This window comes from Parasteatoda tepidariorum, chromosome 6, assembly GCF_043381705.1.
Source record: "Parasteatoda tepidariorum isolate YZ-2023 chromosome 6, CAS_Ptep_4.0, whole genome shotgun sequence".
In the NCBI taxonomy this organism is placed as follows: Eukaryota; Metazoa; Arthropoda; class Arachnida; order Araneae; family Theridiidae; genus Parasteatoda; species Parasteatoda tepidariorum.
In genome coordinates, this window is record NC_092209.1 from 1,573,903 (window position 1) to 1,590,238 (window position 16,336).

The window sequence follows — 16,336 nt, forward strand, 5'->3', positions numbered from 1 at the left end:
CTTGATGAAGCTCCCAAGCATATATTTGCAAATAAAACATAAAAGCGCTGGGGTACTAAATTNTATACACTAGGGAACCGATTATCCGGAACGATCGGGACCATCGCTATTCCGGATAACTGATTTTTCCGGTTTTCTGAATCGCGACGAAAAGCCGTTTTTTTTTTGTTAAACCCAACTAAAAAAAATTTTTTTTGTGGAAATAATCTTAAAAAGAAAAAACGATGGAGTAATACACTAATGATTATTTCCAAAATGATGGTAAGGTAAAAATTTTTAAAAAAAGAAAGAAAAATCCTAAAATCTTATGAGGAAAAAAAAATTTTTTTTTTCAAAAATGGCGGTAAAATTTATCGAATTTCGTTCCGGTTTTCTGATTTCCGGATAACGGGTTCTGTACTGTATTTGCAAATAAAACATAAAAGCGCTGGGGTACTAAATTTGAAATAGCAAAATGAGCGAGCTTGCAATGTGTTTTTAATTACCAATGAAACAATCCCCCCCCCTCTTCATTCCCTTTATGAGTGTGCATTGAACGCAATAAACACATTTACGTTTGTTTTAGATAAGATTATTTTTATTGGTATTTTCCTGACAGTGTCCGCTCATAAAAATCTATACATATGTCTGATATTTTAGCTGCAGCAAATGATCGCCTTCCATGTATAGACGACACACACATTACTTGTAACAAATAGGATGATGGATAGCTAACATGTTTTCATTGAATCCAAAAATCAAAAACTCCATTTCACTTACAAAGATGAGGACTTTCAGGTAAATTTGTTTTTCCAATATCATTGCTCGAAAGGGACATTAAAATTAATTCTATATCGCATAAAACTTTTAAAAGAAAAGATAGTTAGTTTTTATTTATTCGCAAAGTTTAAATTGAATGGAAGAGGGTTTTTAAATGGATACTGATTAGTTATACGGGGATCAGGGCCATAGCGAACGATGGGTGTCTTTTTTTTTGGGGGGGGGGGGCAAGGCTGACCCGACTTAAATTCCTTTTAAGTCCAACTAATTGTCAATTTGAAAAACCTCTGAAATTTTTAATTGTCACGTATTTTTTTTATATTCAATTATTATTTTTTTATAATTCATTTTTAAATATAACTAGAATATCTACTTAGTACTTCGAATTAGATCAATCATATTTTCAGAAGGAGCATTTATTTTTTGAACGGTGTTAATTATGATTTTATCATTGTAGCAGCATCCATAAAGTTCAGATCCTCTGTTTCTAAGGTTTCTGACTTAACTATTACATTTTTCATAAACATAATGCTAACTATAAAATCAAATGCCGTGATTCTCCTTTTTAGAGTTTGCCATATTTCTCGTTTTTCGGTCAAATTTCCCTTTTGAATGAGTTCTACTATACTACTTACTAGCATTTCAATATATGACTTCTTGCCTTGTTCGATTTTGTCCGAGATATTCATCTGTTCAAACATAGATTTTTTAGTTGTAACGTATTTTCCATTTCATTCAACTTTTTAAATAAAATCCCAAATTGCTTAGTATTCTCAGAAAGAAGGAAAAAGACTTACTTTCATGATTGAAAACATATCCGATATTAGAAAATTAAGTTATGATTAAGAACTTTGTTAATACAACGGGCTTGAACAATCGCTATTTTTCTAAAATATTGTGTTGGGCGCCGTTAAATTAATTATTTGGTTGGCAAATAGTTGTACAACTTTTTGCGAAACGAAAGCAAAAAGATATTCGCCGTAAAATATTTTTTCAATCGGCCTGCTTGCTTTTCGAAATATATATATAGATAGACAGATATATGGAACAAAATGCCTGACCGAAAAAATATATTAATTTACCCATTAATAGGCCGGCCGACTTTTGTTTTTTAACGCAGCTTTGACAGAGAAAAGAAATTCGTCGGTGGGCAAAATATTTTTTAGTCAGCCTCCTTACTAATTAATAAAAAATTATTTGAAGCAAAAGCAGTTTTAAAAAAAATCAATAGGAAGAGAGTCTAGGGCCGATTCGGACGGGTCATGATTAGAACGTCAAAAAAAATTATAAAAGAGAAACCGGTGTCCCAAATGATGACGCGTCCGATTTTTTTTGACGCTCTAATTACTAGTAAAAATATATTTTGATATTTTTTTAATTATAAAATGCAATCTAATAGTTATTAAAAAAATTTGTTAGATTATTGGAATTATATTTGTACAAAAATATAAAGTCAAAAAAAAAAAAATCTTGTTAGAACAAACAAAAAAATTTTCATTTACATTCAAATATTTATCAATAATTGATTTTGTAAATTAAAGAAATTTTAGTGATAAATAGTTGCTTCTCTTACATCGAAATTATTGCAAATAAGTGCAAATTTGAAAAATTACTTGGAAGATTTTACCTATAACGCCGAGAAAGACGCAGGTGTTTCATGCTATATTTCATAACCATAAATTATTAAAATGCTAAATATAGTATTTTTCGCTTAGTTGGATCTAAGTTAATACAAAATAATGTAAAAAGTATGAAAAACATGTTTAATAAAAATTCTGCGTCAAAGGATTAACGTTCCTTCAAATTTTGACAAAAATCGACAAGATACCGGTGTATGAACGATAGCAAAGGGGTACGATTAAATTTGATGAGACTAATAAAAGGTACTGAATTTAATTACGTAAACATATTTAATTCTCCTAATGATGTGTATTTTTTTTTCCTTCTCTTTATTACGAAATCGTAAGCCCCATTCTCATGAGTGTTCAACTTAGTGTTATTTTTTGTTTTCCTCCTCAAAAACTTATAAGATTTAGAAATGTGAAATTACAAATGTGTTTAGAAAAATGTACAAGGAATAAAAATATTAAACATTCGATAATTATTAATTCGAGAACTGCTAAGCTTTTAATGGAAAATACCCTGTGCGCCCCTCTAAAGACTGTGGATAGGTAACTACAGAATTTAAATATGATATACTGAGAGGGTCATATTTGTTTATGAGCTTAACACGAGTTCTTTTTTTTATTTTTTTCGAAATCAAAATTATTTCGAAATTTATTTTAAGTGTTTTTTTTCGCAAATTTCTTCTCCCCTTTTTTAACGTTATGTGCTTAAGGCTTAAAAGCTAACGACGTGATGTAGAAAAATAAAGAAGAGATGCGACGGAATGAAACAACTTAGCAAACGATTATTTGTTCGAGAATGAATAACAGTTAAACTTTTAGTAAAAAAAATAGAAGGCAAGCCAACCTAATTCCCGCTTAAATGCAATGAAATTTGATATTTTGAAACATTTGACATTGCTGAAAATATACTGAAACCCCAAGTTTTTTTTCAAACCACTTGAAAAAAAGAACTTAAAATTGCGAAAGCTATCATCAAAATGTTTCTTTTTTCTTGAATTCTTTCTCATATTTTTACAAATATTTTCTACTTATCCATCGTTGCTGAAAATTTTTTTCTTTTGTGTTCTTTATTTTAAAGCACGCGCTTGAGTTGACTTCAAAAGTAACGAAAATTGAAAAAAGAGAGGGGGGGAGAGATTAATTTCATTATTTTTCAACTCTTTCATTTCGTTACGATTAACGAACTAAAATAGTTCTTGCATAAAACTACAATAATTATACATTTTTTTTTTTTATCAAAATGTTTTGGGGAAAATATTAACATTGGAGGAAAAAGACGAAGATGAATGAGAAACGATTACAGGGATTCGTGAGAGCGGCCTCTTAGTTTTTAAATACAATTACTTTGCTCAACAAATACAATTACTTAGTAATTAAGGTAATTATCAATACAATTACAAATACAATTACTTAGTAATTAAGGTAAGGTAATTGTAGCATAACAAATACAATTACTTTGTAATTGTTTAATACAGTTACTTTGTATTAAAATACAATTATACTTAATAATTAATGTAATTGTTGCATAAGAAATAATTACATACACTTTATAATTAATGTAGTTGTTGCATAACAAATACAATTACTTTGTAACTATTTTGAAATTGTTTAACATAACTACTTTGTATTAAAATACAATTACTTTCCATAAAAAATTCAATTACTTTATAATTAATGTAATTGTTGCTTAAGAAATACAATTACTTTGTAACTATTTTGTAATTGTTTAATACAATTACTTTGTATTAAAATACAATTACTTTCCATAAAAAATAATAAGTATAAAATATGGAAGTTAAAATTGCAACGTAAAAGCATAGGTCCTAACATTAGCTTCAATTGTGCAATAAGCATGCGAAAAAAATGTTTTGGGGTGTATTTCGAAGACTAGCGTGCCCGGCGGGGCTTGTAAAAATTTTGAGATATTTTTAGAGTCCAAATAAGTTTTTAAAAATATACACGGAGTTAAAAAAATTGCTACACAAAATAATTGCACTTTTGTAAAATTAATTTTTTTTTTCGATAAATCTTATACAATTATGGAATGATGTAATAATAACCATAAGATTATTTTATTTTATTTAACCTTCAGATGTTTCTTCTCAAACGAAATTTATGTGACTGATTGCAAGAAAATATCTTCCAAACAAACTTTGGTGTTTACAAATTCGTTTCTTAAATACGCATGCGGAACACACACCTCCGCAAACTGAATTAGCTTAAAACAACAAATAAGTCAGCACCAAAAATATCTAAACAAAAATTTTGAATATCAAATGAATGTGGATGTCGTCAGTAAAAGCATTCCAATGTTCTATTTTCAAGGCAGGGAAATGAAATAGAACATTTTTTCTCTAAAACAAAGGAGGAGACATAAAACTGTCTCGAAAGGGTCTTTTTTATGAGGCATTGTGCATTCGACGTTCTGTGGTGCGAGAGTTGACACTCCGTACTGGAGGTGAAATGAACGGCACCACTCAACATTTTCATAACGAGTAACAATGGTGAAAGTTTCGCAATATTTGATTCTTTTTTTTTTTTCTTTCCTCCTCTTACTTCAAAATTGTATGGATTAGTGGTCTAGATAGAAGGGGCATCTGCCCCCAAACTCATTCAACTTAAATTGAAATGAGTTTGAAAATGATATAATTTCCCCTTTTAAATCACACGAGTTTCGTTAGTTAATTATAAATCTCATATTATAATTTTTTTTTATCCGATTTAATTAATAATTTTATAGGATGCATATTACTAGTGTAGTCTTCATCACTCGTAATATTTATTATTATTTTTTTATTTGGATACGGACAGTTATATATCCGTTTTGGTATATACCGACAGTTATATATCCCTAAGACACTGATTGTTTCTAAAGGATAACTGCCATTGCCGGGTATACAGTTGCTCGGTATATCCTACATGGATGTTTTTTAAGGCTATGTGCCACTGCCCAATACATTTCCCCGGTATACCATACACGGATGTTTTTTTTATTGAGGATTTTTTTTGTTGATGATAATACCATATACTGATGTTTTGATTTGCCCATCCGCATAACGTACACTATTTTTCTTTTAAGATGAAGTGCCATTTGCCTGGTATAGATTTGCAAGGTATATGTTACACTAATTTTTTTAAGATAAAATGCCACTGACCTATATAAAGATATTGGCGATTATATTTACATAGGATTCTAAAATGTTCCCGCATTAATTAAATGCGTAAAATTCCTTTCGTAATGATTATTTGTTTCTTTATTATTGTCTTCTTTATTCTTAATTTTGTGTAAGAAATTTAAATCTCAGTTTAAACTCAAATAATGCAGAAGGGCGATCACCCAACTGTTCTTCCACAATATCATAGCTTTCAATACAAATTTTCTAAGCAATTCGCAAAACTGGGCACCAAAAGTTAGAAGCCCCAAGAAATGTGTGAATTGAAGTGAACTAATGATGAGCTGATCCTCTTCAGACTCACAATAATAAGTTTGTTGTTCGAATTATACATAAGTTTTAAAAAAAAGGTCTTGTTAGTCAGAACTGTGGTAAAGATTCATAATAAAGTTATATACGTCTATCTTTTAAATATCTGATTTCGAAGTTATAAAAATTATGTGAATAGTTAATGTAAATAATAAATAACCAATTTTCCATCTTTAAATTTCAATATTTCTGATTTAACATGAACTTCCGTGAGAAAATGCTACGTCTATTTACTAATATTTTATAAAATAGTGTGTCATTTTCATCAAGATTGTTACGTACGAAAGTGACGAATAATGAATGGTAAGGATAACAATTCAGTGAAACCTCCAGGAAAGACCACCTCTATTTACTAACACTTTTGGGAGGCACGGAATTTTTCCATAAACTTCGTCTTGAAGGAAATCTCTAAGAGAGACTTTCTAAATTTCTCCCAACGACCGGGCAAACCTCAGCAGCAAATGCGGCAAAGGTAAAATACGAAAACAAGAGAAACTATAAAAATAAATAAATAAGTCGNAAGAACTATAAAAATAAACAAATAAGTAACAAACAAATAAGTCGATTGAAATGTATTCAAAATATTTGTGAGTGGCTCTTATTTAGAGACCTCATTTTGACGGTCTCTGGAATAGATTGACGGTCTTCATGTCAACAGTCAGCCTGCACGAAAGACGATACCATCCATGATTTAGTTTAAAAGTTAAATCTGAAAAAAAAAATTATTTTAGAAAAAACTAACTATCTCAAACAAACAAACCTATCATTTTTTAAAGTAAACTCATTTTTATAATATAAAATTAAATGCAAACCAAAACAAAAAGCATAATTGTTTATTTATTTTAAATAGTTCTGTCATTCATCATTGGTACATTTGTTTTTACACGTAATTACGTTACTAGGGGGCCTTTCATGGACGCTCCATTTTATTCTTCGATCCGGTTTTCATAACGCCAACACAAGTAACATTTCCACACCCAGAAAATGATCCTCAGTAAAATTAAAATCGCTTGCGAAGAATCATGTACCCTCGATAACAAATATAAAGTCAGTTGAGATACCCCTAAGAACAACCCAACCCCCTTAAAGACCATTTTATGGTGGAACAGAGAGTGGTCCCTCCTAAGAAGTTTCACAGTATATACTTTCACATTGGTGAAAGATAGGAGCCATTTACGATTGGCTGCAACAATTTTGGGACACTAAATGACTATTCAAGTAACGATAGAAATTATAAGGTTGAAGATAAAATTTGATTTGATTTGTTCATTTACGTCACACTAGAGCTGCACAATGGGCTATTGGCGACGGTCTGGGAAACATCCCTGAGGGTGATCCGAAGACATGCCATCACAATTTTGATCCTCTGCAGAGGGGATGGCACCCCCGCTTCGGTAGCCCGACGACCTGCACGCGGAGTCGAGCACTTTACGGTAGAACAGTTTAACGAGGACCAATACCGCACACCCTCGGTCCCTACGCAGACTGATCCAAGTGGTCACCCACCCGCACACTGACCGCAGTCAGTGATGCTTGACTTCGGTGATGTGCTGGGAACCGTGTCTTAACGATCAGTCAACTGCAGGACGTTGAAGATAAAAACTGAACGTTTAGTTGGATTATATAAAGAGCGCTACTTGAATACACTGATGAAAGGTTGCTCAGTGAATCGCCAGAAAAAATTGCATTTGATTAGGAAGAAATTAAACAGATTTTATTAAAAAGCGGTATAAATTAGCATCTGAAAAAAAAAAATGAATTCGCCAAAAGTTTTTCATGTATTATAAGAATGTTGGATGTGAAATTTGAATATTGAAAAATTTTTGTCTACGAGTTAAAGAAGTTTTTTTCTTCTTTTTTTCAAAATTACTTATTATTTTTTTTTTGTAACGAATGCATAAATGGAGTTAAAGTGAATAGTTTTGAAAAGTTGCAACGGATCAGATAAAACAAATGGTGTCACAAGAAGTAAAAGACCATTTTAATGATGATTGTTAATGCAGATACTAAAATCAATACTAACCTACTAGAACCATTCTCAAAGAATGAATCAACCCGAGTAATACTACAAAAGGGTGAAGACACTGTTCATTCACTTTCCAGAGAAAACAGCGTAATAGTCTACACAGATGGTTCCTCTGATATTGTCTGTAATAGAGATGGTGCTCTTAATTCCATCACTTACCCCTCAGGAAATAACGTCAAACTCAAAATACCCACTGGCTAAATTTCTTCAAACTTCACTAGAGAATTAATTGCTATGAAAGAGGCTCTTGACCATTGTCGCTCCCATTCTCTAAAAGATCCAATAAAAGAAATTGTGATTTTCTCAGACCCAAAATCAGCACTCGAAGCCATACATAACGGTAAAACATCAATAACGCAAGAAATTAATACCCTTCTCCATTTACTAAATATCCGTTGCACTCTCCAGTGGATCCCAGCTCATGTTGGAATTGAGGGGAACGAATGAGCAGATGCCCCTGCAAAGGAAGCACGCGACGAAGATCAACCTGTGCAGATGCGAATGCTGTCGCCAGGCTAAGGATATGCAACCATCTTTTTTAGCAAGGCAACAATCCCCGATCTAAGCTGCCCAAGAAACCTTTCCTTTATCAAAAGCCAGGTTACGTACTGGACATTTCAAAGGTATGAAGATCTCACGCACCAATATAAAATCCTATCCCATCTGCAAGTACTGTCCTCATTTGCAACTAACTCCAGACCATGTTTTTGACTGCCATGTTCTGACTATCGGCCCCCTCTTTCAACTTGGAGCACCCACCCCCCATCGAAATTCTCCATGGCCATCGGGCTCCAGAATTTGCAGATATTGTTATCAAGACTTTTGGGGGACTCTAATCTTTGCACTAGCACTGTATGCATAGACACGACAACAACAACAACAATGATGATTGTTCTAGGTTGATGAATCCAGATTATTTAGTAGAAAAACTGGATGATTATGATACCTTGAGATCAACTTTCAAGAATAAATAACTGCGTAAAGAAGGGTTTTTCGACAAACGGAACTCCTTTAAAGATGATCCAATGACTGCGAATAACGAAAAGAAAAAAATGGTACCCTATCACACATAATGAAAGAGGTGAACCAAATTACGTCAATTACAAAAATTTTGGACGTATTAAGGACTGCCTGTTACCAAAATAAGTTATAACATGTCGAAAAAGCAATAAAATAAGTCACAAAGCCACAAATTGTTTTACTAAAGCTGAAAATAGTTGTTCAAGTGATTAAAGTTCATCTATGACGCAAGGCGAAAATACCGACAGAGTACTTCATACATGAAAGCTGCAAAATTTAATAATTGTGACGAAGTACAGGCGATTGCAATCATATAGTTGTGGTGGGAAGATGCGTAATGTAATAAGATAAAAACTTACAGAAATCGTCGCGTGGAGTTTCGAATAATAAAGAAACAGCATTTTTAATTTTAATTTAAGTTATAATTTGGATTAATCGGGATGGGATAGCTTGGTCGGTAGGGCGCTGGGCCCATGTCCGAGAGTTCGTGTGATCGAACCCCGCCGGCCGAAGACTCCCCGTGTTGTAAAGTGACTGATGCATGTTAAATCTGTCGAGTCGCTAAAGTCCTCCAAGTTCCCATAACAGATCAATACCTCTGGGGGTACTGGATTGGAGATCGATCGTTCTCTGATTCAGGTCAAAATTACTATCTATGAATGAATGGATGTATGAATGGGTCCGCCCTATAAACGGGTGTGACGTATAGTGTGGCAGAAGTTGAATTCTTGGCCATAGATGGCGCCACTGGAAAAACAAGAACAATTGCACCCTATCTGCCTAAACAGGCATTAATCGAGAGATTTCGCACTTTTATGTTATATGCTTCCACACAGAAGATTTGCCTATGCCACAACTGCCCATATGCCAGCTGTGGTGAAATGCGCATATGCCCATGAAAAAGTATCAAACTTACGTGAATAAAAATAAGAGATTTTTTAAAAAACTAGAAAAACAATTAAAATATAAAACCGCTATCGTAGTGGAATATCATCTTAATTTCGGTCACAAAATGCAAACAAACATTTACAATGGACGAAGATATCATAGAAGTTAAACTTCTCCCAACATAAATTAATAACTGAAAAAAATATATTTTATAATTTTAAAGTAACGAANTTTTTTTTTTTTTTTTTTTTTTTTTTTTTTTTTTTTTTTTTTTTTTTTTTTTTTTTTTTTTAGGGAAGGAACATCCAAAACACATTGGAAAAATATTTGTAAATAAACAGAAAAAAATATGTATATTCCTATTAGAGTCAAAACCTTATGCCTGAGAAATAGTTTTACTAAATTTAATGATATAACATGAAAGGCCCATTTAAACTTTACATTCCATAGTTTTAAGAATCATATTACTTCAAAAATTAAAATGCACAAAAAGTGGGACATATTCCTCATAATTTTATATAATTTAATTTTGTAAGCAAAGTTTTTTGACATATTTATATCAAAAATTTTAAGTTTCAATAAAAATCATTATTTAGAAACTGAAAAACGTAAAATAAAGAATGCTTACGGGGAAGAAAGAAAAAAATCTTTTTTGACGCCATTTTTTAGTGCTACGAAAATGCGTCTTTGAGATTCGCCAAAAACAAAGCAAGATGCAATTTTATTTTTTCAGAAGCGAAATATTTTACCGAAAAAACGAAAATTTATCATTTCCGAGGCATGAAACTTTATCTTAGTTAGCGTACGTTTTGGAAACGTTATTTCATTTGGAATCTTATTTATTTATATACGTTCATATGGCGTTCATTGAATCTGTGCTAAACTCTTTATCGGCCCATTTTCCACCGAAATCCGATTGACTACTTTGATTTTAAATAAAGTGTTTTATTTTATGATTTGTCGCAAAAATTTTAAGTGTCGATTAGCTGCACTTAAAAACCACCAAATCTGTAGCTGCGGTGGCGTTAATACGTAAGCACCAAATTTTTATTCCGTACTTTTCTGAATCATATTACTTCAAACGTTAGAATATGCAAGAAGTATACGTAAGCACATAATGTTATACCATTTAATTTTTCAAAAAAAGTATTTTGACAACAATTTTTATCAAAAAACAATAAACTAAAAAACGTCAAATAAAGAATTCTTATTACAAAAAGCGATTATAAAAATAAAAATTCTTCATATTGAAATAAAAACTTTCATATTGTTTCTTCTTTTTTTATTCTTATAGTTCTTAATCAGACGTAAAAAAGCATTCTGTAGAGAACGATCATCAAATAAGAAAAAGAATTATTTACAAGGAAATTTTTTATTATAAAAATCATATCACTCACCTATTTTATAAATCCGCAGAATTCCAACTGAAATGTTCTTCGTTTGAAAATTTTATTTTCGAATAAAATATGCATAGATTATCCCTTCATTACTTTTAGATTACATACCATACATCAGAATTTTATAATTGTAAGATCTCGATATGAATTTGAATATGTAGCTTAAAAACAGAATAGCTGAATTCTAGTTGAAATTATTCTTTCAAAACTAAAAAATACTCACCAGGGAAACGATAAAAATTTATTAATGATCAGCACAAAAGATACTATTTCAAGTAATTTGATGATTCTTTATTGTTGTTTTCAGAATTATATAGATACAGAAATATATACTATTCTATAAAGAAGAAGAATATTCTATAACTATTACAGTTCTGTACGTTCTGAATTCGCATTTATTCATTGGAATAGCGAAAGTAATGTTGACTTCACTTTAATTTGTAATGAATTGAAGATAGAAAAAATTATTTTGCCGTAATGCACACATCTGAAACAGCAAGTGATCATGAAATCAGAAGTTACGTTGTTGGTAATAGAAAGGTAAAAATTATTGAGAAATTGTTCTTCAAATGCTTAGCGTGTTCTGCTTCAATGTTGGCATGTTCTGGTTAGTTTTTTCAAGTTCTTTTATCTGTTCCTTAGGGACATTTTGCTTCTTATTTGCTGCTAAAAAAATGGCGTCCGTCATTGTCAATGGTTATGCTGGAACTAATGCCCGATATTTTCAGGCTCCCGCTAGAGGGCGTACTGGAGCATTGCGATCGCGAATAATCAAAATCGAAAACGTTATAACAACAGGTAATACTTATAATACTGCTAAGTATTACATTTATAGATGTGCTAAATACTACAGAAAAATACCTTAGGTTACAGTTAAAAAAATAATTTTTTAACTTTTGTTTATTTCACACAGTTTTTTTAGGGGGTGCATAAGAATGTTCCGACAACAAAGAGAATCTTTTTAAGCCCTTATCTTTTTATGTTATATTAAGAAACTGTTTATTTTGATGTTCAGATTAAAATCAATTTTATTTGAAGGAATCTTCATTTGAATGCGATATGGAGTCACGAATCTTTCTATTGTGTTATAGAAAGAAATTCTTAGAATCTGTTTTATAGCTTCAAGAATGTATCGGTGAAGTAGCTTTTAATCGAATTCGAATAATAAAAAAAAGGTTAAAACAATAAATAAATAAGATCAGTTAAAAGGAGCGCCTCTTCATCGTCCATTTATTTACTCTGACGAAATGATTATCAATGGAATGGAAAGCGAAAAATGAAGTGTTTGTGTTTAAATCATGACTGATAGAGAATTCTATTGCCGTCTTCAATGAAAGTTTTAAAAGGCAACACAATCGAAGAAACATAAAAATATCATTGATTCTGTTTAAGCACAATGTATTTTTTTGTTCTTTTATGACACCTGCTTATTTAATTCATACCGAAATAGATGCCCACTATTCTTGAGCAAATCACGATTTTCATTAAATCAGTCGTGTTCGTAAAAGAAATCATCATCATAATATCCAATATATGGATTCCAAAACGATGGATTAAGGTCTATTTCAATTCTTTTTCGACGAACTATTCCAATTTTTTGTTTTGCATGAAATGAAAAATGTGGTGGTGCGCAAAAGTCGTCTCCCAGCATAGGCGTCGTGTTAGACAGGGGGAGGGGTACGTTCCCCCCTCAGTATTTCGCCAAAATGCAAATTTTTCCGCATTTGATTGCATAACTAAAAGAAAAAACTTTTTTAATCGCTGAACGCGAATTAAGATATTATCATATCTACTATTGTATTTTTTATTTACATCTTTTTACGCGTATTATTATTTTTCTTTTTTACTTAGTTTGGCTAATTCTAATGTATTCATCAAAGATAAAAGTTCATCCTTAAGAATAGAAAGAGATTTTAAATTATTGACTTAATAATCGTCTGATTTAAGAAGCTATTTGGGAATTTTTGTTCCATGTTCTAACTCGTGGTTGCTGGTTAAAACAGCTGTTTGAAAAAGCAGGTGAAGTAAATATCTGTCTATTTTTTTAAAAGGATCAAAAGGATTGTTGATTACTAATTATAGCTTCGGTAATGCACCCATTTTCTTGAATGTAATCGCCCATAAGTTTGGTTTTTCAAATCAAGAGCGTTTGTTTAATTTGAATTTTAACACTCGTAAGTCCATTTAAAAATTTGCTCTTTTTCTCCATTTTTAAAAAAATTGCATTTATTTTAAGGTAAATGAAATATTTTTATTTTAAGATTACAGAAAAATTCACTTCAATTGTATTAATAACATTAATGTCTAGTAATAAAACATAATTTTATTTTACTAATTTATAGTTACTTTTTTTAGCTAGTCATTTTTGCCGGTATACTTACTAATTTTATCTGAATAAAACGTAAGTTAATAGATGTTTTGAGTTCAGATGTTAAATCAAAACAAAACAGGGCGTTAATAATAGTAATAATTGCGGAAGGAATAACCCTGCAGGTGGTAGGGAAGAAATTAAATCCTGTCCTGTTAATATCACTATAAAAAATATTGATAAGAACTATATTGGATTGAACTTATCAAGCTTTATGTTCAAGAAATATTTAATACAAATTGTCAAACCTAAATAGTTTTAATCTTTTTCGACATAAAGATGAAAAACATTCATAGTAAAAAACACTTTTACGTAAGAACTGAACTTGGGAATTTAATATTGCGTGATTTGAAAAACTATAACTTTGACACTTGAAAGTTTTAGCACCTATGTTCCATTTTTGGAACACGTCTCTTTTTGCTAAGAGATAAAGACTGATCTCTCATTTATTCCATTGTTAACATTAATTTTAATAAGTAAGACATACTAATTTACTAAAGACATACCGCAGGACCAGCTCTTAAGATTTCAAATTGTTAGCCAGTAAACTGATTTTACAAATAACAAAAGTATTTGCCAATTTTCGAAAATCTTCTCCAAATGCAAATCTTAGAGCCGCGATGGCTCAGGGAATAGAGCGTTCTCCTTCCAATGAGGCGAACCAGGATCGAATCCCAGTCGATACGAATCCCGCATCCGGCTTGCACCGACCACAGTGCTGACGTGAAATATCCTCAGTGGTAGACGGATCATGGGTTAGAGTCCCCTTGCGGTCAGGCTAACCGTGGGAGGTTTTCGTGGTCTTCCTCTCCATATAATGTAAATTACGGGCTAGTACCATCAAAAAGTCCTTCACGAAAACGAATTTCTCACAATACTACATCCAGGAGTTACTTTGCCTTCTGGATTGGGCTCAAAATTACAAAGCTACGGAGTTGAAAATTAGTAATCGTAAACACATAAAATTGGGTCGGCTGTTCAACGACGATTGTAAAAAAAAAAAGAAAAAAAAATAAATTAAAAAAAAAATGCAAATCCTAACAATTTTTTATGATTATTTTTTTTCCTATAGAAAACTATTTCACAGTAGTTTGCTTCAGGCTTATATTATTTGAACCCAATTCTAATTGGTTACGCGGCGCATCTACCGAAAATTACCGTAATCGAATAAAAAAATTTTGGTTTGTTTAAAAAAATTCATTTTTACGTAATTTTATGGATCGAGTTAAATATATTTTTTTCTTTCCAGCGGAAAAAATCATTCGCCTATACTTTTGCCAAAACAGAATTTTATTCGCTAAATTTATGATTTTATCGCATTTGGCGATGTGTCGAATGCTTAGCTCGGGCCCTGCATACATATTTACTAAAATATTTCAATAATACCTACATTCAGGAGGCGGAAAATTGAAGAAAAAAAACCCTGGTAGTTCTAACCATTACGTGGTATTCATTGGAGTAAATTCTATTCTTGATCAATTTTCGAAAGCCGTTAAAAAATCTTGAAAGTCATTAATTCTTCTCGAAAACAAGTTGAGATGAAATATTTTAGTTAGCAGTTTGCTTTCTTAAATTCCTGACTATATTCGGTTTCAAAGTATCACCTTTGTTATACTGTATTTTTAAACTAAATTGGTAGCTAAATGAATAAAATATTTAGTTACTTTAATGCACTGCCACTTTTTTTTTTTTTGTAAAGGAGCTTTTTGTATGGATACAAAATGCAACTCCGGCGCATGAACGGTTAATAAGATGTTTTTGGCTGCCTTCAGACATTTAAAAAAATATATATATTTTTTAACATAATTTGATAGAATTTTCATTTTCACCAAGAGTGCATTTTTGTGACAAAATGTAGCATGTTCTGCCTCAGTTGCAGTTAACAACAAGGTTCCAACAGATATTGAAAAATTTAGATAGTGGTTGTAAATTTAGTTTAAATCAGGGCTGACCGCTTTCTGAAGAAATTTCTTCCAGTGGAAATAAAGTTTATGTTTTAATGCACGATTCTTTTCTTAACTTGATTTGAAGTTCACGCAAATTTAAAGTTTCACACAAGTATACATGTTAATGATTTAAAAGTTTCCATGTAGCCAATGCACCAAGGAGGCAAATAAAAAACATTATCCTCAGCGTAATTTTCTTCCTTCCTTATTTTTAAATTCTGTCCTCAAGTTAAGTTTTTAATATTACGGTATCTAGACATCTCTTTCACCCACTGACTCACTATCATTCTTTACCATGTTAGTTACAGTCTTCCTCGCCTCGCTTCCTTCGGTAGTAGGACGAAGAATGGAGATAATAGTAGGACGACTTGGACTGTTGAATTGAAAATGAGAAGTTTCATTAATTATGTTCTAAATTACTTAATGTTCTAAAAACACCACGTGCCAGTTTACTTAACGTTCTAAAATAAAACAAAAAACAATCAGCCTAGATGTAACATCTTCGTCAGTTCCACCTGTGGTAAACACTATTCAACCAAGACAATTAAAAGTATCAGTATCTTCGATATCTGTGTTTTGCACTTTGGGTTTTGTTACAATGTTACAGATCAATTTTATCGCTTTAGTTTTTTCAGAATTTATCTTCTGTTATAAATGGTGTTTTCCGTTCCATATCTTCGAATGTGGATGACAACAGAACAATATCGTCTACATAATCGAGGTTCTCCATAAAAGGTGATTAAAATTCCACCGAATTCCTGTTCTTTTATTCTTGGTGGTTTTCTTTATAATCCAGCTTATGACAATAATAAACAACAGACC

General features: G+C 31.4%; 1 protein-coding gene across 2 annotated transcripts in view; it reads left to right on the top strand.

Moving 5' to 3' along the window:
- The first annotated feature begins 637 nt into the window (after nt 1–637).
- Nucleotides 638–16,336, top strand: part of LOC107445650 (nuclear receptor coactivator 7) — an 83,573-nt gene continuing 67,874 nt past the window's right edge. For both annotated transcript variants that reach the window (XM_016060093.3, XM_021147930.3), the window contains exon 1: nt 638–777. In XM_016060093.3, the coding sequence (XP_015915579.1) occupies nt 716–777 (62 nt within the window). In that variant the 5' untranslated portion in view covers nt 638–715. The remainder of the gene's footprint in view (nt 778–16,336) is intronic.